Raw genomic sequence first — 27,719 nt, forward strand, 5'->3', positions numbered from 1 at the left:
GTTTTTCTGTTGGGCTCTTGGTGTCTGCAGCTCCAGACAGGGTGAGTAGAGTTCCGGGTTCCAGGAGTGGGAGGTCAGAGAAGGGGTCTGGGGAAGAAAAGAGGGACTGTGCCCGGGGCGGGGGTACTAACTGTGTGAGCAGTGCGGAGGGAAGGGACGAAGTGGAGAAAGGAGTACGGAATGTAAGCTCCTGGAGTTCCCTCATCGTCCCCGCCGGGCTCAGCCTCACGTTCCTCATTTGTGAAGTTGAGGGATAAGATCCTTCACAGAGTTGTGGGGTTAAAGTAATAGATGTCCAAGTGCTGAACAGATTTTAGTTGTAAGTAGACAAGCAATAGAAATTGTAAACCCAAATAAAGATATCATAGGAATGGGTAGAAGCTGGCTGAAACGCTGTAATTTGTGTTATAAACAAGGGAAGGGCCAAGTTCTTTCAGGAGACAGGACGATGCTCCCATCTGCAGGTAGTACACACGGTCGTGGGAGAGTTGGGAGCCCCAGAGAACTCTATTGCGTCCCCTCTTAGAGAATTACAAGTGCGCTTCATCTGCAGCTAGTTCCTTTGGGATGGATTGACTCAGGAAAGAGATGGAGGAGGCGGCACTTGAGTTTATCGTGTGCAGATTGATTTCATTAAGTGAGATTACGAGTGGAGGGAAGCTCCTGAACAAAGACATGGACGCTGGAGTACATTAGGGGAGTGGAGGAAAACAAGGCGGGAGAGGTAGGTTTGGGCCGTACATTTAAAAGCCTTGAGGGCTAGGCAGAGTTTGATTTAGAGCATTAGACTATGAGAAACACCGATGAATCTTAACGGCTTTTTAGTCGGGTTGGGGGTTGGGTAGAACAGTTAAGTCATTGTAGTAGGTTAGGTAAGAAGACATGGAGAATCCCTAAATAACACATGTTGTCAGAAGAGGGTCAAGAGAAGGAGTAATGAAATGATTAAATTTTCAAATCCAGGTTACTTGAAAGATGTTGAATTGGTAACTGAAATAGGAAAGTTAGAAGGAGCATGTTTGGGTGACAAAGATGATGTATTTGGTTTGGGAAGCATTAGCTTTAAGATGCTAAGAAATATGTGGCTTAAATGATTTTTTTTTAATATTAAGGAATTTCATTGGTCAGTTATGACCACACTTCTGGGTTCATGACCCAGGAGTGAGCTGCTTCATTCTGATTTTTTCTAAGTTAAACATTTCAAGCTCCAGTGGGACATATATAGATGAAAATGTTACATAATTGGAAATTCAAGTCAGGAAATTGAAAGATCTCATTTATTCATTCTAGAAGTCATTGTAAGTTACTCTTTTCCAGGTCGTGTTAGGTAATCATCAGAAAAGAAGTGGGAATAATGTTCCCAAAGAAATGGAGAGAGGAAGTAGTAAAGAAAGTTGAAGACAAAACTTTTTGAACCAAGGGAGTAAAATTTTCAGTGAAAATAGTAATTGTCTGCATTTATTGAGTGCTTTAATGTGCTGGACATGTGCTCTGCTCTTTTATTCATTTAATCCTTACACCAGCCTGTGACATACATGCTATCATTATCCCAATTTTCTAATGAGTAACTGAAGTTTAAAGAGGTTAAGTAAAAACTTCCTCAAGGCCACACAGCTAATAGGGGACAGAACTTTGGCTCAAACCCAAGTCTGCTTGATTTCAGAGCCTGTGCTCTCCACCACAAAGCAATATTTTAAAAAGGAGGTTAACATTGTCAGGCACGCAGTCAGGGCACTTGCTGAATGGAGAAGGACGGAAGCGAAAGAATGACTGGACTTATGAATGTGGATGTCTGCTGATGAAGAAGGGCCACTTCAGTTCAGATATCATAGCAGAGGTGAGGTTATAAAGCTGAATGAGACATGAGTGTAGACAACTTTTTGTAGATGTACACTAGGTCAGAAAGGAGGAAGGAAGAGAGGGAGGTGAGAGGTTGCAGGTTGTTAGAAGTTCTTAGAAAGCTCCACTTGCTCTTCACTGATTTGAGGACAGTGGCATTTCAGATGCTACCCAGATACATAAGACAGGAATGGAGTGTTGCAACATAGAGGAGCCTTAAAAACATTAGGCGAAATAAAAGAAGCTAGTCAGAAAGACTACATACCATATGATTCCATGGACACGCAAGTCCAGAACAGGAAGCTATGTGGAGACAGGAAGTAGATTGGTGCTTGCTTAGGGCTGCAGTGGAGTGGAACGTAGGGGAGAGCTGAAGGTTACCTGGGTTTCTTCTTGAAGTGCTGAAGATGTTCTAAAGCTGCTGATGGTGATGGTTGCACATGTCTGTGACTACTAAACTCATTGAGCTATACATTGAAATGAGTGAATTCTTTGGAATGTGGATCATACCTCCTGAGAGGGCAGGTTTGGTGGTGGGAGGTCTGTGTTGGGGGGCTCAGTTTGGGACATGTTAAGCTTGAGAGACCTGCTCAGGCAGAGCTCATGAGTCTCTCGAGAGCGCTCAGGAATGGAGGCTACATTTGAGAACCGCTGGTGTGTTCCTGCTATTTAAAGCCACAAGGCTTCATGAGGTCACCAAGGCAGTAAGGATGAGATGAGAACTAGAAGGGACTGAAGATCAGTGGCCAGTGAGGAGAGAGGGAAATGAGGAGCACGTGGTGTCCTGGAGGCCAAGTGCAGGAAAGCTGAAGGAGGTGGGGGGAGGAGGGGGAGAACACGGGGTTGTGAGCAGGAAAATGACACCTGGAATTAACCAAAGTGGTGCGTGCTTTCACTCCTTTTCAGAGAATTCCTCCCAAGGGACTGAAGATTGTAGGCAGACATTTACCAAGCAGAAAGAGTACTGGGATAGACTGTTACGTCACCTCTCGCCTGCTCACAGTCACAGTGGAGTGACAGCAGGCTTGACTAGAAAGCTTTCCCCAAAGCCAAGTTTACGAAGAACCCCTCCCATGCCCCATCTCCCCATCTTCCCTTTCCCCGTCTCTCCTTCACATAACATGGTATTCCCTCTTTGACAGTGGAGTTTATCTTCCTGGAAATTGTGGTGACGAGATTAATCTGTGTAGAAAGATGGTACCGACAGTCCTACACGCAGGACAGCGAAGGAGACACAGGCATAAAGAATACACTTTGGGCTCCGTGGGAGAAGGCGAGGGGGGGATGATTTGAGAGAATAACTGAGACATATATATTACCGTATGTAAAATAGATGACCTGTGCGAGTTCCGTGCGTGAAGCAGGGCACCCAAAACCGGTACTCTGGGACAACCTAGAGGGACGGGGTGGGGAGGGAGGTGAGAGGGGGTTCAGGATTAGGGGGACACATGTATACCTATGGCTGATTCATGTTGATGTATGGCAGAAACCATCCCAGTATTGTAATTATCCAATTAAGTTTGATCGGTATTCTCAATTGAAATGGAAGTTGTGCATGATCTTTTTAAAGATAAAACAATAGATGCAGCACGCCAAATAAAGATAACATCAGAAATTTAGCATGTTGAGTCCTCTGCCTGAATTTCCACTTAATTTCTCTTGGTTATTACAAAGTTTTCTGTATCTCCCTCTGCTATTATTTCACAGAATTGTCAATTTGTTTTGCATGTAAATTCATTGCAGAAAACTTTCATACTAGGGCTTTTCTTTTGTGTGCTTGCCATTGAAATGTTAAATGTCAGTCTGATTGTATTTAAAAACAATGATGAGGAAGAATGCCTGAATAAAATCCCATGATTTGGAACTGCCCCAATAATACTGCATTCTAAACCATCACATTCTGATGATGTTGGGTGGACTGGTTTGCACATCCTGTACTGTTTTTTCTGTTCCTGATCCCTTGTTCTGGATCTTTTGTGTATTTGACAGGTGTGAAAGGACAGCATGAACTTTACCCCGTCGCAGTCCCCTGTCTGCAGAAAGTAAGACATTTGCTTATTTTTGAATTGTTGAAATAAAGAACCTAGTCTTCTGGCACCTCAGTGCCCACTGGCTGAGGAACTAGAAGGGTTTTGGAAGAGAACTTCCCAACTCTGGATTTGAACTATGTTAAACCTCACTTCTCTATTCTTGTTATGTGGAATTTAGATTAAAAACTAGGACATGGTAAATGTTAATACCAGAATCCAGGCAGTTTGAGTGGGCCTCAATTACAGGGGAAACAAGCAACAGACAGAAACAGGAGACTGGACTCTGGCTCTCGGTCAGCCTGCCTGACACCTCCTCTTCACTGCCCTCCTCATCATCAACACACTCCTGTTTGTAGAACTTAAGAAACACCCTTTAGTTAGTTTTATCCATTAACCTATTTCCCAGAGGTGTCAGAAGGCAACAGCTTTTTAAAACATGAAACTCAGTAGTAGTTCTGTCATGAGCTTTTAATGATTTATAAAGTAGTATTTTTTTCGTGATGCTCATCTATTAAAAGTGCTGCCCGTAATTTTCATTAACTACAACTCTGGGCTTGTGTAAACTCTGATATAAAGTTTCTCTGCTCTGTGGTCCATTTTGTTGTAAACTGCAGGCAGTTAGCTAAAGTGAATTAATTCTCACATGAGAGTTTCTCTGCTTCTGCGTCATTTGTTTTCTGTAACTTTCATTGTCTCTTGTTTGCTGGAAGCGAACAAACCAAAAAACCCTCCGATCTAGCGTTTGGTCTTGGCTGGTTTTGGTCTGTGTAATTCAAGTCTCTGATGCCAGACATTGGGATCTGATTGGTTGTGTGATTATTGATGAGGCTTTATTTTTTTTTAGTTTTTAAAAAATATTTATTTTTTGGCTGCACTGGGTCTTAGTTGCGGCATGCAAACTCTGAGTTGCTGTATGTGGGATCTAGTTCCCTGACCAGGGGTCAAACTCATGCCCCCTGATTTGGAGCTTGGACTTTTAGCCACTGGATCACCAGGGAAGTCCCAAGGCTCTGTTTTCTAATCCTGAATCTTGATCCATGTATATGTCTGTCCCTTAAGGTAAACTTTCATTTATCAAGTTCTGATTATAAATGAATGGTAATATCTTCTGTATATGCATCTACATGCATTTTCCCATTTAATATTATTCAGATGATTCTCTCAGTCATACAGGTATCTCTAATTCATGTTTTCTGTAACTTTGAAAATATTGCATTGTCTGAATACACCGCTGTTTATCCATTATCCTGTTGAACAGAAATTTGGAAAGTTTACTGTTTTTGTTATCACAAATAATGTTTCTGTGAACATTTTTGTGTATGTCATTATATGTATGTGTAGACAAGAGAATTGCATTTTACTAGATTTAACCAATTTACTTTCTGTAGTTTAACCAAATTACACTCCACCAACAGCATATAAGTGTTCCTGTTGCTATATTCTTAATAGTATCAAATTTTCTGACTGTCACTCTCTGGCCTTACTTAGTTGATATTCCTTTTTTTCTTTTAAATGAACTCTTTTTATTGTCTAACTTGTATTTTGAATCCAGCTTTAAGCCTTTATTACCTGGAGAGCAGTTCATAAGATTGATTATTCACAAACCTGTAACATCAAACTCTCAGGTTTGTGAGCACCTTCATTATGAGCACATAATGGCACCCCACTCCAGTACTCTTCGCCTGGAAAATCCCATGGGCGCAGGAGCCTGGTAGGCTGCAGGCCACGGGGTTGCTAAGAGTCAGACACGACTGAGCGACTTCACTTTCACTTTTCACTTTCATGCATTGGAGAAGGAAATGGCCACCCACTCCAGTGTTCTTGCCTGGAGAATCCCAGGGACGGGGGAGCCTGGTCTATGGGGTCTCACAGAGTCAGACATGACTGAAGCGACTTAGCAGCAGCAGCAAGCCTTATTTTTAATTTGAGGAATTGTAACATCTCATAGACGTTCACTTTTAAGAATGTGTCCTTCCCTGTCTCACACAGGCCTGCAGCTGTCCACAAGCATGAGGCTGCTGGCAGCTTCAGCAGCCCCACCAGGTGGAAGGGTGTGTCCTTCTCCGATTCTGTACAGTCGACTCCCCTACCTTCCGTGGAGGATCGCCTGGCTGTCCTCTGCCCTTCTCAGGAGCTTCTGGAGTATTATCAGAAGAAGATGTCTGAGTGTGAGGCAGAGAACGAGGAGTTGTTGAAGAAGCTGGAGCTGTACAGGGAGGCATGCGAGGGGCAGGTAAGGAGGACCTGGTGTGGCCGTCGTGGAGTCTGAGTGAGCCCGTCCAGTGCTGGGAACACCCGCGAGTGCCAGCTGGCGTCCGAGCACACGAGTCCGTGTTCTCTGTAGGTCCCGCCCACCTTGCTGAGCTGCCCTCCTCCCGAGTGCCTCGCTGGACCAGGATGCTCCAGACTGCTCTGTCTCTTCCTCTCAGCCTTCTTGTGCCTCTGATTCTTTCTCCCCCTCACGCCTGACTTGGCTCCAGTGTCGCCTCCACAACTCCCTGACTTCTCAGTTTACTAAGTGCTGTGTGTCAGCTTCTGGCCGCCCTGTCCCTCTCCAAATAACACCCTCTTGGCTTCACTCTAGGAGTCGCTGCACTGCCTGCATGTGGCCCTGCTGGTCTGTGCCCCTTGCTGGCAGCAGCTCGCCCTGTGGCTTACCCTGTCCACCACCTTTGTCCTGGATCAGGGCCTCTCGACCATGGCCTTATCCACGGTGAGGGCTGGCCAGTTCTTGTCATACAGAATGTCCTGTGCACAAAGGACGTGTACCAGCATCCCTGGCCTCTGCTCGCTGGATACCAGTAGCCCCCACCCCCAAGTGGTGACAGTCAGCAATGCCCCCAGACATCACTAGCGTTCTCCTGGGGGCTTAGGCAAACCCCACCTCCCCCACCACCCAGTTGAGAACCACCTTCCTAGAAAAGTCATTGCAAGATAAATTCACAGGAAACAAATCATGGTGTCCTCAGACACCACATGGAAGTTTTACCCCCCGGTGGTATACTCCCGGTTCTGGCCCCCACCCCTCCAGGCCCAGGCCCTGCCTTCCCTGCTCCCCTTTGGCCCACAGGCCCCTCTCTCCTCTGGCAACCTCACTTTCCGCCTGACCACGCTGAGTCACCTGCACCCGTATCCGTCCCCTCCTCGTCACTGCTCCAGGGAGCACTGTGAGGCTGAACAGATCAGCAGTTTCTGTTTTGTCCATGCCACGCAGCTTGCAGGATCTCAGTTTTGTAACCAGGAATTAAACCCAGGCCGTGGCTGTGAAAGCCCCAAATCCTAACCACTGGGCCACCAGGGACCTCCCCTTTGTCTTCTGTCTTTAACCTCTTCTTGACATTGGCTTTTCCTCCTCAGTATACAGGTAGACTCATGTCTTTCCCAGTGAAAGAGAAAGGCCCCCCTCTAGCCAAGCTTCCCTAACTCTTCTCTGGGGGCAGGGGTGGCTTTCTTTCCCAGTCAGCCTTCCAGAATAGTTTGACTCGGTCACCTGCTCAGTGACTCCTTGACTGCAGCTGGGTCCGGTCCTCAGCTGCTCCTCCCATGGCTCCAGAACCTATTGCCTCAGTGACCTCTCTGTGACCTCTGCACTTTGTTCCCTGTTGCCCTTCTCTGAGAGGTCTGCTTCCGTCTTGATTCCAGAGTCGTTTTTCTTTCCCAGTGTCTGGCTCACCTCTCTTACCAGTTCTCAGTCTTCATTAACAACTTTCTTTCCTAATTCTTTTCTTTTTGTAGGTGGCGGTGGGCGGGGGCGGGGGTGGGGGAGAGGAAGTGCCCTCAAAACTGTCCTTGTGGAGAAGATAGTGAGAAGTTATATCATAATGGTTCAGAGAAGGCGTGGCCAGCTCATGGACATTCATCTGATTGGCTGGCGGTGAGGTCATCAGGAGTCAGCAGCATCCCCCTACTAGTTCCAACCTGTCTGGGGTCTGTGTTCTTGTGGGCAGCATACTGTTAGCATACAATACATTAACTGCTAACTTCTCCCACCCGGAGGGGGTTTTGGTCTCTGGTCTCAGGGCTTAGAAAAATTCAGGTTCTTGGTGTCTGATTGCAGAAAAATTCAGTGAGAGACAAAATGAGACTCAAGAGGTAGTTTTATTTAGAGGGAAACTCCACAGATAAGTATAGGCCCTCAGAAGGCAAGAATAGCCTCTCCTTCCTTAGCCTTAAATGTCAAAGTTCTTGTGATTCTACCGTAAGTGATCTCATTTTGTCCACGTGTTGTCCTCCTGCCTAGTGTTGTAGCCATGCGTTCTGGGAAACAAACTCGCTCAGAAGGACAATGCAGAGAGTGGAGTGCAGTTTATTACACCGGCGGGCCCGAGGCAGAGTCTCCTCTTAGCCAAGGACCCCGACGAGTTTTGTGAAAACTTTATATACCCTAAGTGTATGTGCTCAAACGCCCCTCCCCAAATTCTCTGAAGCTAGTCTGAACAAAAGAAAGATATAATCAAAGTTAACCTGTGATTCTTATGCCTTAAGCCTAGGTAGTTAACAGTAGACAATTATCAATAGGCCTGTGGTCATACCCCAATAAGCATAATAGAATTTATGATTCTGTTTGGTTGCACAGATAATTAGGGTATTCTTTTAGGCCACGAAGAGTCTGGGTACTAGCCGTAAAAGCCCTGGGGCTTTTCCATCTGGGGGGTCTGGTTTTCCAGTTGGTATGTTGTTTCCATAGATACTGGGCATATAGCTCAAAGTCCACAGTCCAGCCCCAGATGGAGTCCTGCTTTTAGGATGGAGCCTGTTCTGTCTGTTTCCTCTTTCAATGGGACGATGACACCGAGGTATCTAGGGCTGGCTCCTCCTCCTGCTGAGCTCCATGGTGCTGTGTCCATATCTGAATTCAGGAGCCCCCTTCCCCCGCCTATGCGTGCACGTAGACCCCTGCCACCCCTCCCTCCACTCCTGTCTCTTAATGCTTCTTTCTTCTTCGTGATGGTGCCAGTGCCTGTGGTTCTGCCCAGCCTCCCTCCAGTCACTTGCTGACACCCGCTAATCCTGCCTCCCAGATATTGCTCAGTCCCTTCCAGCCACCTCGTCATCGTTGCTGCCACACTGTCCAAGCTCCTGTTTCATCTCAGACTCTCATGCCACACTCTCAAACTCCTGTTCATCCTGAACAGCTCCTAGGATCCAGCCCCTCGGGTCACACTGCTCCATCGACCTCTCACTTTCCGCTCCAGTGATGCTGTGTGTTAGTCCCTCAGTCGTGTCTGACTCTGCGACTCCATGCACTGTAGCCCACCAGGCTCCTCTGTCCATGGGATTCTCCAGGCAAGAATGCTGGAGTGGGTTGCCATTCCCTTCTCCAGGGGATCTTCCTGACCCAGGGATCAAACCTAGATCTCCCGCATTGGAGTCAGATTCTTTACCATATGAACGACCAGGAAAGCCTGTTTTTAAGAATGATGGAGTAGGTAGCTGTTCCCTTCTCCAGGGGATTTTCCCAACGTAGAGATCAAACCCGGGTCTCCTGTATTGCAGGCAGGTTCTTTACTGTTTGAGCCATCAGTGATACTGAGGTCCTTGCATTTCCAGCTCTTTCCCGAGAGCACTGCCTTCCTCCACCTGTCTTCCTCTCAAGCTTCAGCTCTCTGGTGGTCTCTGATCCCCCAGCAGCTCTCAGAGATTCTTCCTGTGCCAGCTTACCCTTCCCCCATGTGTGCTCCATTCAGTCATTCTTTCATTTTAATTATTTGCATGTCTGTCTCCCCACACAGTTCCTCCTGCTCTGTAAGCAGGAGTCACACCTTTCATCTTTGTTTTCCAGAGTTTTATAATGCGTATTACATAAAAAGCATTAAAGTGTGACTTGGGAATTCCCTGGTGTTCCAGTGGTTAGAACTTCGAGCTTCCACTGCAGGGGGCACTGGTTCGATCCCTGGTCAGCAGACTGAGATCCTGCAAGCTGCACGTTGTAGCCAAAAAAAGGAGTGACTAGAGCAGGTGGATCATGTGGTGTCCTGGGTTCTCTCGTCTATAAGAGGAGGTGATGCGAGAGCTCTGATGTCATTCACCTTGTGGGTTTAAACTCGTCTGTACACAGCCTGTGGTCGTTTGGAGCCTGCATTGCTGAAACTGTCCACTTTGTGATATTTCTACATGAACTGATGCCACTGCATGCAATAAGAGCTGCTCCTCTGAAGCCCAAAATCTTGTCAGCTGCCTTTTTTTTTCCCCACCAGCATAAACTGGAATGGGATTTGCAGCAGCGGGAGGAAGAGATTGCTGAGCTGCAGAAAGCTCTGAGTGACATGCAGGTCTTCCTCTTCCAGGAGCGAGAGCACGTCCTACGCCTCTACTCAGAAAATGACCGCCTAAGAATCAGGTACTAACGGCGGGGAAGGAGACGCCAGGGGCATGTTTCTAAACCGCATGGAACGAGATGCATTTCTTCATGGTCCTCCTCTTGGCCGCGTTCCCAGGGAGCAGGCTCTGAGATAGGGGTTTGCCTGCACCATGGTCAGTAGGGAGACTCTTAAGGGGAGCAGCTCTGAGCAGATTAGGGTTGAGGGAGAATTTGAATTACGATGGAGTCGACCAAGGACTTCCTGGTGGTTCAGTGGTAAAGCATCCACCTAGTGCAGGAGACACAGTTTTGATCTCTGGGTTGGGAAGATCCCCTGGAGAAGAAAACGGCAACCCACTCCAGTATTCTTGCCTGGGAAATGCCATGAACAGTGGAGCATGGCGGGCTACAGTCCATGGGTTTGCAAGAGTTGACACAACTAAGTGACTAAACCACCACCACCAGAGTCCACCAAGGGACAGAGGTCTTAGTCAGCCCCACAGGGAGTGATCCGTCATTGGACGCAGCTCCCACCAGGGAGGGATATAAACTTGGGAGAGGCAGCCCCCTTCAGCACAGGGCAGTTGCTGGAGAAGGACCAAGCCCCTGGGTGACGGGCATCTGAGCAGTGTGACGGGCATCTGAGCAGTGTGCCGGGACACCCACTACAGTGCAGTTCTTTTTAATTCTGGTAAAATACACTTAACTTAAAATTTACTCTTTTAATCATTTTTAAGTGTATAGTTCAGTATTGTGACGTGCACTCATGTCATCATGCAGCCACACCACTGTCCATCTCCAGAACGTTCTCATCATCCCACACAGAGGATTTTTATAGGACTTGCATGAAATCTGTAGATTGCTCTGAGAAATGTTGACATCTTAATATTATGTCTTCCAATCCATGGACACAGGATATCTTTCCATTTGTTTATTTCATCTTTAATTTCTTTCAGGAGTGTTTTCAGTATACAAGTCTTTCCTTTCCTTGGTTAATTCCTGAATATTCTTTTTGATGCTGTTGAGCATCAAATTCTTTTCCTAATTTTCTTTTCAGATTTTTCAGTCAGTGTATAGAAATGCATGTTGGATTTCTGTTATGCTCCTTTGCTGAATTCCTTTACTAGTCCTAACAATTTTTCAAATTTAAAAAAAAAAATTTTGTGGCACCCTCAGGGTTTTCTGAGTATAAGATCATGTCATCTGTGAATAAGGATTATTTTATTTCTTGCTTTCCAACTTGAGTGTCTTTTCTTTTTCTTGCCTACTTGGTCTGGCTAGGACTTCAGTACTAAGTTAAATAGAAGTTGCACAATGGGCAGCCTTGTCTTGTTCTTGATCTTAGTAGAGAATTTGCAGGTTTTCACCATTGAGTGTGACTTTAGCTGTGGGTTTTTCATTTGTGGCTTTTATTGTGCAGAGGTTGTTTCCTGCTCTTCTTAATTTGTTGAGTGTTTTTATCTAAAAAAGGTGTTGAATGTTGTCAGATGCTTTTTCTGTATCAGGTGATGATTGTGTGTTTTCCTCCTTCATTATGTCAGTGTGATGTATTACTTTGATCAGCTTTCATATGTTGAACCTTGCTTGTATTCCAGGAATAAATTCCGCTTAATTGTGGCATATCCTTTTAATATGCTGCTGAATGCAGGTTTGTTAATGTTCTGTGGAGGATTTTTGTATCGATGTCTGTAAGGTCTGTAGTGGTTTTCGTGTAGTGTCCGTCCAGCTTTTGTGTCAGGGGAGTGCTGGCCTCATAGAAAGTGAAAATAACTGTTGCTTCCTCTTCAGTTTTTGGAAAAGTTTGAGGATGATTGCTGTTAGTCCTGCTTTAAGTGTTCAGTGGAATTCACCACGGAAGCCATCAGGTCCAGGGTGTTTCTTTGTTGGGAGGTTTTTGATTCCTGGGTCAATCTCCTTAATAGTTTCAGCCTTGACCTAATGCAGCACTTCCTTTCAGTTCTGGGCCATGAGGAAAGGTCACCTTCCACAACACCTGTTACATGGGTCAGCGCAGTGTCCCGTGTCACCTTCCACGGCACCTGTTACACGGGTCAGCACAGTGTCCCATGTCACCTTCCATGGCACCTGTTACACAGGTCAGCACAGTGTCCCGTGGCACCTTCCATGTCACCTGCTACACAGGTCAGTGCCGTGTCACCTTCCACGGCACCTGTTACACGGGTCAGTGCAGTGTCCCGTGGCACCTTCCACGACACCTGTTACATGGGTCAGTGCAGTGTCCCGTGTCACCTGCTACGACACCTGTTACACAGGTCAGCGCAGTGTCCCGTGTCACCTTCCATGACACCAGCTACACAGGTCAGCGCCGTGTCACCTTCCACGTCACGTTACACAGGTCAGCGCCGTGTCACCTTCTACAGCACCTGATACACAGGTCAGCGCAGTGTCCCGTGTCACCTTCCACGACACCTGCTCCACGGGTCAGTGCAGTGTCCCGTGTCACCTTCCACGACACCTGCTCCACGGGTCAGCGCAGTGTCCCGTGTCACCTTCCATGACACCTGTTACACAGGTCAGCACAGTGTCCCATGGCACCTTCCATGTCACCTGCTACACAGGTCAGTGCCGTGTCACCTTCCACGACACCTGCTCCACGGGTCAGCGCAGTGTCCCGTGTCACCTTCCATGACACCTGTTACACAGGTCAGCACAGTGTCCCGTGGCACCTTCCATGTCACCTGCTACACAGGTCGATGCTGTGTCACCTTCCACATCACCTGCTACACAGGTCAGCGCAGTGTCCTGTGTCACCTTCCACGGCACCTGTTACACGGGTCAGCGCAATGTCCCGTGTCACCTTCCACGACACCTGTTACACAGGTCTGCACAGTGTCCCGTGTCACCTTCCACGACACCTGCTCCACGGGTCAGCGCAGTGTCCCATGTCACCTTCCACATCACCTGTTACACGGGTCAGCTCAGTGTCCTGTGTCACCTTCCACGGCACCTGTTACACGGGTCAGCGCAATGTTCCTTGTCACCTTCCATGTCACCTGTTACAAGCATCAGCGCAGTGTCCCGTGTCACCTCCACGACACCTGTTACATGGGTCAGCGCAGTGTCCTGTGTCACCTTCCACAACACCTGTTAGAAGCGTCAGCGCAGTGTTCCTTGTCACCTTCCATGTCACCTGTTACATGGGTCAGCGCAGTGTTCCAGAGAAAGGACATGTTGCCTTCAGACACTGAGCAGTTCCTCTGGCATTATGAGTCCTTGGTGGTGGTAGGCATGAGGTACAATAATCTGTCCTTCATTTTGAAGGGAGTGGCCTGGCATGCCTCGATCAGACCCCTGAAACTTCGCTGACGAGCTATGTAGGGTTTACCTCCGACCCTTTGGAGTACACTTAAGGGTTCTAACCCACTTGAACTTCTTGTTTGTCCCATATGATTGAACTTGATAGCTCAGTAGTGAACAGATCCAGGTCCCTTTGGACAAACTTGATATTGAACAGAAGAGCTAACGGTTCTCAGAAAGCCTGTAGAAGTATCCTCTTGTTCACGTCACCTGAACGAGAACTGCTCTGGTCCTGTTGCTCGTGGAAGCAAGCACATTTGCTTAACCATAGCCACACGCTGTGTACCTAAGACCAGGCTCTCTGCTCTAGCAAAAACGCTACTGCAGCTGGCACAGTCACAGACTTGCACCTACTTGGTAGCAGTGCGTTGTTGCCTGTCTGGTTTTGCAGGATCATACTTGTGAATTAATGGGGATTTGATGGGGACCCTCACCCATACCATTGTAGTTGGGGTGCGGAGAGGCAGTTTCAGAGGCTTCCACTTGCTTTAACACAGAAACCAAGAAAACAATTTGGAGATTTTGCCACTTGTCAATTATGTTCATTTCAGTTATACATCTGCAGATGGGGAAATGACCCCTGACTGGGTTTGGATCCAGTGGACCCACTTTGAGCTGGACCGGAACCAAAATTCTGTTTATTACCTGGTTCCTGTATGCCCCAGATAACGCTTGATTTCACTAGGTGTCAAAGTCAGCTCAGACTGTCCAGCAGCGCTTCCCCACGGTGCACAGTTACTGGAATAAACGGCCGCGGGCCCTTGGAGGAAGGGCTGAGTGATCGTGACCATGGACCCTGGCTGAGGCCTCACCAGGTCTTACCTCTCAGAGAGTCAGCTTCTTATTTAGTAGTCTTGACAGCTGGCTGGGGTGTGGGAAATGGGGCAGAGATTGTGAGTTTGTATAGAATGCAGCCCAACCCTCCTCCTGCCTTTACTTTTATTTGATTGTTTGGGCTCTCCCCTGTTGACCACTCACCTTTCTTGCTCCTAAGAACCCTGTAACAGGTCTGCATATCCCAGGCTCTGAAATCTCACTGTGTTTTTTAAAGATTTTTTAATAAAGCCTTTATTGAATTTATAACATGTTACAATATTTCTTCTGCTTTATGTTTTAGTGTTTTGGCTGCAAAGTATGTGGGATTTAGCTTCCTGACCAGGGATCAAACCTGCTCCCCTTGCATTGGAAGGCAAAGTCTTAACCACTGGACCAGCAGGGAAGTCCCTGACATCTCTCTTAAAGTTTGCTTCCTTGGTCCATTTGTGGTATCAACTGTCTGGGGTTAGTTTCCTGGAAAATGAACTCCGCAATGGAGATTTGCTTGCAGGAGGTTTGCGGGGAGTGTGCTCAGGAGTAAACCACCAGGGGGCACTCGGGAGAGTCTGAGTGGGCAGAGGCTAAGTGGTGATTCAGTGACAGCAGGCCTCAGCCCCTGCCACCAGGTGCCCTTCTAGGGTGGTCCTCAGATCCTGAAGCGAGGTGAGAGGACTGGGCTTCGCACCCCTCAGTAGCCAGGCCCCAGGTGCAGGCTGCTCCTTGAGCAGACAGTTGGTGAGACAGGCTGCCTGGACTCAGAGCGGGCCTGGAAAGAGATCCAGCTGTGAACTGTCAGCTCCCACGTAGCTGAAGAGGCAGATTTGAACAGTACACCGTGGTGTCTGCCTTCACGCTCGTCAGCCAACTGATTGAGGTTATTTCCTGCTGGGTTCTCTGAATTCCTGAATCTAAATACCTGATGCTCTTAAAATTAGAGCTGAAGTCTAGATAAATCCTATTTAATTTAGTTTAGTTAATTTTTTGGAGCCTATTGCTGATGCTCTCTCCTCTCTGTTGACATTTTTGATTTTCAGTGTTTCAGGCGTACAGCAAAGTGATTCAGTTATGCATAGGTATGTGTATATACCTATAAATATACATATATGTATACAAATATATTTACTTTTCAGATTTTTTCCCCAGGTAAGTTATTACAGGATATTGAGTAGAGTTTCCTGTACATACAGTAGGACCATCTACTTTATATCTAGTGGTGTGTACATGTTAATCCAAACTCCCAGTTTATCCCTCCCCTTCCCCTTTGGTAACCATAAGTTTTTTTCTACATCTATTAGTCTGTTTCTGTTTTGTAAATAAGTTTATTTATAAACTTATTTTTTTATTTATTTAAACTTATTTATTTATAAACTATTTTTTTAGATTCTACACATGAGTGATACCATGATATTTGTCTTTGTGTGACTTTACTTAGTGTAATGATCTCTAGGTCGATCCATGTTGCCACAAATAGCATTATTTCATTCTTTCTTTATGACAGTAACATCCCACTGTGTGTGTGTAGTGAAGTAAAGTGAAGTGAAAGTCACTCAGTCAGGTCTGACTCTTTGCAACCCCATGGTCTACAGTCCATGGAATTCTCCAGGCCAGAATACTGGAGTATTCTGGAGTATATTACTGGAGTAGTCCCTTCTCCGGGTGATCTTGCCAACCCAGGGATCAAACCCAGGTCTCCTGCATTGCAGGCAGAATCTTTGCCAGCTAAGCCACAAGGGAAACCCAAGAGTACTGGAGTGGGTAGTCTATTCCTTCTCCAGCAGATCTTCCCAACCCAAGAATCGAACTGGGGTCTCCTACATTGCAGGTGGATTCTTTACCAACTGAGCTATCAGGGAAGCCCTGTGTGTATAGTACATCTTCTTTGTCCATTCACCCGCTGGTGAACACTTAGGTTGCTTCCATGTCTTGACTATTGTAAATAGTGTTTCTGTGAACATTGGGGTGCATGTATCACTTTGCATTAGATAGTTTTCATCTTTTCCGAATATATGCACAGGAGTGGGATTGCAGGGTCATATGGTAGCTTTATTTTTAGTTTCTTTAAGGAACCTCCATAATGCTCTCCATAGTGGCTTCACCAGTTTACATTCCCACCAACAGTGTAGGAGGGTAATTCAATTTAATTTTAACTTGAGGTTATCATTGCTTTAAAAATAAATGCGTCAGAAGGGAGATCCTTTAAACAAACATTTACTTACTCTGGACACAATGTATGCTTATTCTCTATGAGAATTGCAGGGAGCTAGAAGACAAGAAGAAGATTCAGAATCTCTTGGCTCTTGTGGGAACAGACACTGGAGAAGTGACCTATTTTTATAAGGAGCCTCCCAACAAAGTAAGTCCTCCTCTATATAGCAAGGTAGACAAGGCTTTTACAAAATGCAGGCTGGGGTCCATAATCAGACAACTTTGATCCTTGCTAAAGAAGCTCAAAGGAGAATTAGCTACCATGGTCTCAGTTTGCTTTTTTCAGAGCATTTTCTGCAATTACAAACAGGCTTGTGATTTTATTCTTTTTCTTCAAAAGCCTTGGAAAGTAGCATTGTTTACCCCATTCTGCCATTTGGAAACCTTAAGCTTAGAGGAGGAGGTGCCTTGGATGAGATTAGAGAGCGCAGCAGGGACAGACTTAGTGTGGGAGCAGGTTTCAATACCAGGTTCTTTTTAGGTCTTCCTTTACGCCGATTATAAAAGTAATACGTGGTCTTTGTTAAAGACAAACACAGATTTCAGGAATCTAATAGAAAAGTGACAATGTCCCATAATTCTGTACCCTAGAGATAAAGCTTTTTCCCTACTCATATAGAAATATTCATGTGTATAATTGAGATTGCTACTTTTCACTCTATAAAACAGTGCTTCAGTGAACATCTTTATACATACCTATATATGCATGCTTCAGTGTTTGTTACTTTCCTAAAGGACCTTGTCAAAGACCACTTTCTCTTTTTTTTGGTAGATATTGCCAAATAACCCTGAAATTTTATTTTTCCATTTAAATCACCAGCACTGATTTTAGTCAGTGTGTATTCAGTTTATTAGTGGGTTTTATCCAGTTTGTCTTCTCTGGTCTCCCATATGCATGGCGTCCTTATAGGATTGTATAAGTTTTGACCAGTTTAATTTGTGAATGATGTTTGATCTGCAGAACTAATGCTAAAAAATGAAATACTGTATTTATAGGAAGACTATTTCTGCACTTTTTTTTCCTTTGCTTCTTCAGGTCAGCATTCTCCAGAAGACTGTCCAGCCTGTAGAAGTACGTGAAAAGAATGAGTCTTCAGCTCTCAGAGCAGGTACTAACTGTATTTTTAGAAATTCTTAATGATGCAGAATTAAAAAGCATGGTGCAAATAATTAGACATTTTTTCCTACTATACGGTGATAATAAATATTCATAATCATGCTGCTGGTGGTCTCAGATCTTACTGAGCTTTTTTTTTTTAAACCTTTCTGTGATGTTTTAATAAAATAGAATAAAAATATATCTAATTAATATGCTTATGGTGATGTCATAAAATATATTTGGATAACATGTGGAATCAGCCTATTAATTATTCTCTCACCCTCAGTCTCCTTATCCTTTTCTCTTTTATTAATGGAAATCGCAATTTTTAAAAATTGAGATATAATTGACATATAACGTTAGTTTTAAGTGTGCAAAATAGTAAATTGATATTTGTATATACTACAAAATATTCACCACAATAAGTCTAGCTAATGCATCACTACGCATGTGGAGATAAGCAGTTTTGAGGTCTGCTCATAGAAAGGAAACAAAAATTCTAACTCGAAATTACATGCACCCCAGTATTCACAGCAATATTATTTATAATAGTCAAGATATGGAAGCAGCCGAAGTATTCATCAAGAGATGAATGGTTAAAAAAGATGAATGGAATACTACTCAGGCATTAAAAAAAAATGAAGCCTTGCCATTTGCAGCAACATGGATGGATTTAGAGGGCATAATGCTAAGAAATAAGTCAGAAAAATGTTGTATGATATCACTTATATGTGGAATTAAAAAAATAAACTAGTGAGTATAGAACAAAAACAGACTCGCAGATGCAGAGAACATACTAGTGGTTACCAGCAGGTGAAGGAAGAGAAGGGGCAGAATAAGGGTAAAGGATTAAGAGGAACAAACTACTATGTATAAAATAAATAAGCTACAAAGATACATCGTACAGGACAGGGAATATAGCCAGTACTTTATAATAAGTATAGACAGAGTATAATCTATAAAATTTTTGAATTGCTATGTTGTACACATGAAACAAATATTATAAATTACCATACCTCAATAAAAAGAATAAATAAGCTTCTTGAATCACCTAAATCATCAGGTTATGTTTAGTGCAGTTTTAGTGTTGCTTGTTTTTAAAATCATTTTGTCCATTGAAAATTGGGTTATACATCATAACTAAAATGTTTAGATTTAGTTTTTGTAATTCATTACCCTTTTTCATTCAATAAGATTTTACAAAGAAATTCGATACAACTCCAAAGGGAAATTTAGTAGTTTATTCTTCAGAAAGATCCAGGTGACATCCTAACAGAGTTCCGTTAAAAGATTCCTGTTTGCACAGTTGAGCATTGTAGTTATTGTACATTGTCGTTTTTCTTCCTTTCCTTTTCTTCCATGTGAAGAAAACCAAAACTTCTCTGCAAAGATAATGTTGCTGCTTGAAAAGCCCAAAGAAAAGCTAAGTGAAGGTCTCCACTGTTTTCTGTTTTAGATTCTAAAGGCAGCAGGAGGAAATCAGCAGGGAGAGAAAAGGAGGTGAGCCCTGGGCTGCATCAGAGAGACGTCCAGACCCTCGCCCTGCAGGTACGACCGTGGCCGCTCCGCACACGGGCCTGGAGCGGGCCCTGTGCCCCCATTAGCATGTGCCGCATGCCTCCTGGCACACGGGTCTCCTCTGGGCATCTTGGGATTGGGAATTGGAGGTTCTTCCTGATTTCCCAGAGTTCTGTCTTTACAACCATTACTCTGTACTGCACCATTCTAGAAGTGCTGGTGTGAACCTGCAGTTCATTCAGCGCATAGGCCGAGCCCTCCCACCAGAGTCGTCACAGTCAGAACTCCCTGTGCAGCTGGCCTGGGACACGCAGAGCTGCAGCTGTCTGTCCCAAAACGGTGACCTTGGGGGTACATCCATTTGTCTGGTGCATGTATTCCAAAGTCTAAGAAAGTAATGAGTCACCCTCTCACCATCTGGTCATCATATGTCACCTACAACCCTGATTTTTCGTGTAACGGCGCTCAAGTTCCTGTCCTTATCAGAGGGCATGTTGATGTAAATGGAGTTTCTACCTTTGGCCAGTGTCGCCATGTGGGGTCAAGACAGCCTGACTCAGACAAGGAAATCACATTATACTCATCTTGCTGCACTTTCTAAATTTAAAAATGAAGACACGAGTCTTTCTCTACACAACTGGGAAGTCCCCAAAGGGAGACAGTCCCAAAAGCCCAGAGAGAGAGATGGTGAGAAGGTGAGCGTCTCGGAGAGGGAAGACGGGCTTGTCCGGCCTTTCTGGTGTGACGTGGGTGCTCTGCTTGGTGTGGACAGAGTCTGCTCTCGTGTGGCCTGAGACCACGTGTAGGACATAAAGAGGAGTCCAGTCGAGGTTTTTCTCCTCTTTGTTTTGCTGCTGCACGTCTGTTTTTTTTGTTTGTGGGGTTTTTGTTTTCTTGGAGAGAGGCTCGCTGTTAGAGGCGAGAAGCGAGCAGGAGTAGAGCGGGAGTGGACGCCTCGCCCCTCCGGCCTGTCCAGGTGGAGGCACTGCAGGCGCAGCTGGAGGAGCAGACCCGGCTCTCGCGGGAGCAGGTGGCAGGGCTCATGGAGGAGAGGCGGATCCACGTCGAGGAAGTGCAGGTTCATCAGCAGAGAAGCCGGGACAGAATCACAGAGCTCACCAGAAGGTGGGTACTCACGAGCCACACTGGACAGGTTTCAGGTGTCTCCCAGGTGGTTTAGAAGGTCCAGGGGTCAGGACTGTCACACTCACTGCCAAGGGCGCAGGTTCGATCCCTGGTGAGGGAGCTAAGATTCCACAAGCTGGCAGTCCTGTCCAGTAGCAGCAAGAGTCCCGGCGCTGAAGGAACTGTCTCAGCAGACCCCCATCTCCCCCAACCCCACGCCTCTCTCCCAGTTCCCTGGTGTGCTCATCTGATGCTTTTCCTACAGGACTGGGGGCTCTACACTCTCCCCTCAACCCCTCTGAGGGTTGTAGTCTGATCTTACCATCCTGGAATATCCTTCTCTCCACTGATGGGTTATCTAAGTCAGCGTAACAGTCCTTTTCTCTTGTTTGACTTTACATAACCTGCACCAGAAAATGGAAACTATGTGTACTCCTGTTTTTACCCGATTCCTGCCTGCCTGTCCCCAGCTTTCTGCAGTCTGCTCTTGTTCCCTATTTTGCTTAGCATGCCCTGTCTAAAGTCATCACTGAGTTCATTCGTGTCTTTCTGTGTGTCTGGGCCTCTGACCACTCCCTCTTTGAAATCCATCTCCCTTGGTTCCCGCAGCACCTGTCTTTCTTGGTTCTCCCCATTTCACCCCCTCAGCTGTTGGTCCACTTGCAGTGACCAGAGCTGGGCTGTAGAGACATCTTCAATAAAGTATGTTTGAAAACCTCAAATTCACCACGACTGAAACTCAACTTTCTCTTTCCCGACAAGCACCCCTCCCCATCTCAGACCTGCTGCTCCATTCTTTCCCATTTAGCCCAGTGCCATCGCATCCATGTAGTTTCTCAAGTTCGGACACTCAGGGTCGTTTTCACCTCCCCACTCTCCAGTTTCTGATTCCAAACCCCATCGTTGGTGAATCCGGAAGCCTCTCCTGTCCGTTCTCGGCCCTCTCATTCCCAGCTCACGCTGTGTTCTGGTTTAATCATTGCTGTCACCAAGCTGGGTTTCCTGTCGCCGGTCCCCTTGTGCCCTGCACGCTTCCTCCCTGTGAGTGTCTCCTGCTGCCTTGGCCCTTGGGAGTCTCGGCCCTCAGTCTCTGCTCCTCTGGCTGTAGCTCACCTCGTTCTTCAGCCGGACTCCTGAGGCTGTGGTTCATGCAGCGCTCACGGTGCAGCAGCCCCTCGCTGTGCAGTCACCCCTTCTCTGACCTTCCCAGGGAGGGGTGCACTTTTCCTCACACGTCTCCCCACATCGCCCGTGATGACCAGCGTGACTCAGTGATGGGCCTTTTTACCTTCCATTTTAATGATGTCTCTTCCCCAGGGTCTTTTCCTGTGTGCAGAACAGGCGCGTAATACATAATTCTTGAACACTTGATGACCTTTATCTTTCTTTCTCTATCCTGCATTAAATATCCTGCATTTTAAAATATTTTTTCACAGGAATTCCCTGGTGGTCCAGTGGTTAGGACTCAGAGCTTTCTCTGCCAAGGGCCCAGCTTCAATCCCTGGTTGGGGAACTAGGATTCCATAAGCCATGTGGTGCGGCAAAAAAAAAATGTGTATATATATGTACACACACACGTGTATGTGTATATATGGGCTTCCCTGGTGGCTCAGATGGTAAAGAATCTGCCTCTAATGTGGGAGACGTGCGTTCAATTTCAATCCCTGGGTTGGGAGGATCTCCTGGAGCATGTGTATATATTCTTTCTCACCTTGCAATCTTCATCCTGTTGGTTTTTTTATTGCTTCACAAACTTTTTTAGTGTGTCTTCCTCCATTCTAAAGCGTGGTCACTAAACTAGACATGATACTCAGGTTGAAGTCACTGACCAGTGCAGGTAGAAGGTGCCCCTGGCCCTTGGCAGGCCCTGCTGCTTCCAACATCATTATTTTTGCTGTTTTGTGCTTAAGCATAGCATCTCCCGTTTCTATTGGATTTGAATTCTGTTGAAGGGAACAATATTTTTAAATTGTCAGAGTAAAGTATGATTTTACATGTCAGATTATTAATAACCTTCCTAGTTCAGCGTCTTCTGCAGATCTGAGCACTTGATCGGCTCCTTCCAGTAGATTGGCATCCTGAGGGTGTTGAATGGCAGGAAGTCCAAGGCCATTAATGGCTGCCTGTTAGGTGTCACTTTGAGACCATTTTTACATTTGCAAGAGCATGCTTCCCCTGTTTGTAACTGAGCCATAACACCAGAGAGAATAAAATAACCTGCTGGAAGCAAGAGCGGTCCTTGTGGGAACTGACTCAGTCTCTCCCTGTTTAGACAGACACACACGTACCTGAATGTATTCATCAGATGACGGTTTCTCCTCTGACATTACGTAGTCATTGTCCCCTTCTCTGTGTACTCTCTCACTCAGGAGAAGAACTAAGTGGATCTCACCATATGTGTTCAGTGGAAAACTGCAGTATGGTATTTAATGCCCTTTGCAAGCTGTGTGATCATTTGATACAGTATATTTCTAGCTGCTGATGTTAAACTGATGAGTTGCTAACTCTTCAGAAAAAAATTTTTTTTGAAGACAGAAACGTCGTTTGTCTATTCCCAAATCTCAGCAGGACTCTATCTAGTACCTGTGTATGTCTAGAAGCTGGTACTGTCCTTGAGGGTCCTTGTGGCATCCGGCAAAAATAAATGATGATAAGAAGTGTCGCGCTGCAGCACAGGGCATAGAGTGAAGGCACTGAGGGGTTTCGGGAAGTGGAGGGGCCACGTGGGCTAAGGCCGTCGAGGCGCCTCCACCAAGGAAGCCCATCTCAGAAAAAGGACAGGATCGGCTGTTGGGCAGCTTGGCCCAGCAGCTCACGGGGGAGCTCAGCCCAGGCAGAAGCAAAGCTGTGCTGATGGTTTAGAACTTGTGTTAATCTTCAGTCAGAACCCCACGACTTAGCTTACTGTAAAGTCTGGTGCCTTGGAAAAGTCCATCCCTAGGCTGTGTGTTAGTATTTCTGTAGTCCTTCTATATAACCTGAAATTAGCACCCAGAAAAATACCTATAAAGGCCGGTCTATGAACCAATGTAGATGCATTATACTTTGTTCAGTAAAACATGTAAGACTGCCAGGGATCAGATGAAGCATGTTTTTAAAATGCTGGTGGTATTTACAGAATCTACGTGTTACACAGTCTTTAAAGGGGCTGTGTTTGAAGTGACTGTCACATGTACCAAGGAAGCATCTTCATGTCCACGTCTGTACTTTCTTCCCTAGTCTCCACCACACCCAGGAGCTGCTCTACGAGAGCACCAAAGACTTTCTGCAACTCAGATTTGAAAACCAAAATAAGGAGAAGTCCTGGATGCTTGAAAAGGATCACTTGATGTCAAAGATTAAGGAATACAGGGTGCAGTGTAAGAAGAAAGAAGAGAAAATGGGGAAAATGTGGCTAGTTCATGAGAGTCATCACAACCAAAATGAATATATTAAGGTAGTTTCCTCTATCTTACAGAATTTTTTTTTTATTCTGGAGTTATTGAAAGAACTTGGAGAATTTCAAAGAACCTAATCATTGTCATATAAGATCCAGTCCAGGAAGCTGTTGTAGCAACGATCTCAAGAAATAGGTCTCAAAGAGTATCTCTTTGTTACTGTGTTTGGGGATTTAGAACATTAAAGTGTTGACTGATCAATAGATTCATTCAACAGATATTTGTTGAAGTCCTATAGTGGGCGGGGCTCTCAGTGTACGGCAGCAGACAGGTCTGTCTTCATGCCATTTACATTCTAACAGGTGAGAAAGACCAGAAACATTAACAAATAACCAAGTATGGGTTATAGGAAAGTGGTCCTGGGAGTTCCCTGGTAGCCTAGTGGTTAAGATTTGGGGCTCTCACTGCGTGACCCAGGTTCATTCCCTGGTCAGGGAGCTGAGATCCCACAAGCCAGTTGGTGCAGCCAAAATACATTAAATTTAGGGAGGGGAAAAACAGTGGTGTTATGGAGTTGGATTCTGTAAAGATTGTATGTTGCTATTGGAAGTCTACTTTTGTTGAGAAGCACTGGGACACTGTCTGGAGTCTGGCATTTTTGCTGAGACCTGGAGAATGGAGCTTGCCAGGCAGACCTCTGGGAAGAGCATCAGGCAGGGGAGAGCAGGTGTGAGGGAGCATGTGGCAGTGAGGGGTGGGCACGCGGGCTGGAGGGAGGGCAGCCATCACGCTCCTGCCGAGGATGCGCAGCTCTGAGCGTCGTCGTGTCTTTGAAGGATTCTGTGAAGGAAGTGACATCCAGGTTGGACTTTTTCAAGATCATCCTGGTTGCTCAGTGGAACATGTGTTTTAAATGCTATTGATGTGTCTTTCTTTTTAAAGAAAAACTTAAGTGTATCCCCAAATAGGTTGTAATGTCTTATTTGGTACAATTCCAAACTCTATTAAATCTGACTCTTCCAAGAGCCAAAAATATTTGTTTCATTTTAAAATTTTTCTAAAAAATAAAAATAAAGGGAAAAAAAAACACAAATTTCCTACTCTGTACACATTAAGAAAAAAGCTAGAGAATCCTCCAGAAGTAGGTTTTCAGATGTTCTCTGTGATGTCTTGTTCCTTCACTGATTTAGCACTTCTAGAAATCCTTTCTTTCTTTCCCTCAGTGCTATTTGAGTTACCCAAATTAAAGAACAAAGATGAATTTTTCTCTCCTTCTGACCCACAGTCCCTAAAGGATAAGCTCATACAAGAGAGAAGGCTGTCCAGCATGTACCAAGAGCAGTGCATTTCCCTGGAAGAAGAGCTGGCCCGGATTCGTGAGGAGGAAGGAGCAAGGAGAGAGATCTTTAAGGTGTGGGGTTCTCTGCCTGTCGGGGGGGTGGGCAGCTGGCTAGGGGTGCCCCTTCTGCTCACAGAGGCCTTCCTGTAACCCGGGTATAGGACCGCACCAGCAAGATGGGGAGACGCCTGCAGGCCATGACTAAGCGCTATGAGGCCTTGGAGACCCGGCGTGTCTTAGAGGTAGAAGGCTTTAAGACAGACATTAAGATTCTCCGGCAAAAACTAAAAGACGTGGAGCAGATACTTTATAAGGTAATTGATCCTGAATTACCAGGAGGGAGAGGAGGTGTGGATGAGCAGACAGGGCACGAGGGCCCCTCTGAGGGAGGCTGGGCTGCATCACCATCCTCCTGGTCTCGCTGAAGTCAGTGTAAACAGTGTGTGCCAGAGGAAGACAAGACAGACTGAAGCAACTGAGGACGATGTCAGAGTATTTCCACCTGAACTCAGCTCAGCACAAGTATTCATCCCTCCCAACTCAAGGAGTGGGTTCAAAGAGCCGTGTCTGTGGGGAGTTACTGGGGTTCCTGTGGTTAGGACTCGGCGTTCTCACTGCCAGAATCTGGGTTCAGTCCCTGGTCGGGGAACTAAGATCCCACAAGCCGTATGACCTGGCCCAAAGAAGAAAAAAAACCTGTCTATTTTACAAATGGGGAAAGTGAGTAACTGGGTTAGAAAGTACTTCTTCCCTGTGAGGCACAGCTTCACGTGGAATCTGAGGTGCCTCCAGTGTCGTCTGGAAGAGATGTGACTGTCCACCCACACGCCCTGAGCAGTCACTGCCAAGCAGGTTCACACAGAAACAAAGAGATGCTGCCTTACATGCTTTGGCAAATTTACTAATAATGTCTGTATTGGTCTCTTTACTCACTGTTACTGGTTGGTTGTCCTCTGACTCAGGCTCCTCTCCTGTCGTGTGGGGAAGTGATGGTCTAGAGCCTTTTCAGCCCTAACTACATTGTCCTTCTCTCGGCGAGTCTCCAGACTAAGCATTGAATCTACCCTGTGAACTAAGAGTATCAGAGAGAGGAGCTGGCATAGCTGGGGCTTCATGCCACGTTTCTCTCCTCTGGCATCTGCCATAATCACTTCTTTTTTTTGAATCTCTAGGCCACACTCAACGCCCAGGCAAACCAGGATCTTGCCATTCTGTGTGAGGTTCGTGATAGCAATCGACTGGCACACAAGATACAGGGAGAACTGAGGAACCTCAAGTCCAAAGTGTTTGGTCTAGAGAACGAACTTAGGCTATGCTGATATTACATTTTAGGAATGGCACAGGTCTGGAGTAGGTCTGCTTCCTGAAATTCAAGGAGAAGGTCATCCACTCCCAGAAACCATAGGCGCAGAGTTGTCCAGAGTAGTGGTGTCCGTTGTTATGAAGACAAGGGGAAGAATCAACTTTTTTTTTGTATTCTAAGATTTATGGGTTTTGCTGTCCTGTTAACTGATTTTTTGATTGATTAATTTTTTTTTTTTTTTTGGTCTGGATTACAACCTGAATTACTTAGAGATTTTCCCACATTATTTGGGAGTTTATAATGATAGGGGGTTTTTTTTGTTTGTTTGTTTTTGTGTTTTTAAGACAGTGATAAAAAGGGAAGTGTTTATTTTTGCTGTTGGCTTGGCTGAGTGTTAAGGGAGGAACACTTCCCCCAGGAGGTTAAGATTCCCGCTAAGATTGCCTTTCTCCTGGGCAGGGGGCAAAGGCCACAGGACACAGGCCAGTCAGACAGGAACTGGCCTTAATTCTCTCAGCCCTAAGCTGAGGGGCCCGTGTTCCTTTCTGGACAGCAGCCTCAAGAAGTGGCACCAGAGGGCACCAGAGACCCTCCTCTTAAGCAAAATAATCTGGGACCATAAAGATGCCAGTTTGGGAAGAGTGAGTGAAAAATTCAGTATTTTACCAGTACTATGTGTTTTTGGTTGTGTTTTTTTTTTTTAATAATGTATATATTTTAAATTAGCTAATTTTCAATAAAACATAATGGAAAATGTTCTATTTGATCTTTCTATAATTTCTTGTTAAAACCACATTTATACTTGTTGATGACTCTGTTTACTTACCTTTCCATGGTTTCCGCAGTGCTATACATTTATGAAAGGTTTCCTAAATGCATCCCTTGAGATTGTCTTCGAGGTAGCAGGAAAGAGAGTACAAGATGATGGCACTAAAACCATATCCATTTTTTTCACCTCTGTCCTTTTTTCAGCAAATAACTGCATCTGGGGCAAAGTAATTGTGAACATACCTAGATAGCCTCTGAGAATTCAGTGGGTCTTGCCTTAGTATGGTTTAGCTGTGGTTTTTCCAGTAGTCATGTACAGATGTGAGCGTTGAACCATAAAGAAGGCTGAGAGCCAAAGAATTGATGCTTTTGAATTGTGGTGCTGGAAAATACTCTTGAAGAGTCCCTTGGACAGCACAGAGATCAAACCAGTCAATCCTAAAGGAAATCAGCCCAGAATATTCATTGGAAGGACTGATGCTGAAGCTGGAGCTCCAGTACTTGATATGAAAAGGTATCTGTACCTGATACGAAAAGCCAACTCATTGGAAAAGACCCTGATGTTGGGAAAGATTGAGAGCAGGAGGGAAAAGGGGGGCAGCAGAGGATGGGATGGTTGGATGGCATCACTGACTCAATGGACATGACTTTGAGCAAACTGGGAGATAGTGAAGGACAGGG

The 27,719-nt window shown here is 45.5% G+C and overlaps 1 protein-coding gene across 1 annotated transcript; it reads left to right on the forward strand.

Annotated features, from left to right (window-relative positions):
- On the forward strand, positions 1-26,449 carry CCDC77 (coiled-coil domain containing 77). Its single transcript, XM_052640670.1, has 12 exons — positions 1-41; positions 3,829-3,881; positions 5,859-6,102; positions 10,067-10,209; positions 16,561-16,657; positions 17,546-17,618; positions 19,065-19,156; positions 20,103-20,251; positions 23,471-23,687; positions 24,914-25,039; positions 25,129-25,281; positions 26,140-26,449. Exons 2-12 carry the CDS (start codon positions 3,844-3,846, stop codon positions 26,284-26,286), a joined length of 1,479 nt encoding a protein of 492 aa, XP_052496630.1. The 5' UTR covers positions 1-41; positions 3,829-3,843; the 3' UTR covers positions 26,287-26,449.
- Positions 26,450-27,719: the final 1,270 nt, after the last annotated feature.

The sequence above is a fragment of the Budorcas taxicolor genome, chromosome 5, assembly GCF_023091745.1.
Source record: "Budorcas taxicolor isolate Tak-1 chromosome 5, Takin1.1, whole genome shotgun sequence".
Classification (NCBI taxonomy): domain Eukaryota; kingdom Metazoa; phylum Chordata; class Mammalia; order Artiodactyla; family Bovidae; genus Budorcas; species Budorcas taxicolor.

Excerpts from the sequence above, each read along its gene's own strand:
- CCDC77 (XM_052640670.1), top strand. The coding sequence starts at position 3,844 with ATGAACTTTACCCCGTCGCAGTCCCCTGTCTGCAGAAA. Across the intron at positions 17,619-19,064 it reads GTCTTCAGCTCTCAGAGCAG|ATTCTAAAGGCAGCAGGAGG; the intron begins GTACTAACTGTA and ends TTTCTGTTTTAG. Across the intron at positions 19,157-20,102 it reads TCCAGACCCTCGCCCTGCAG|GTGGAGGCACTGCAGGCGCA; the intron begins GTACGACCGTGG and ends CGGCCTGTCCAG.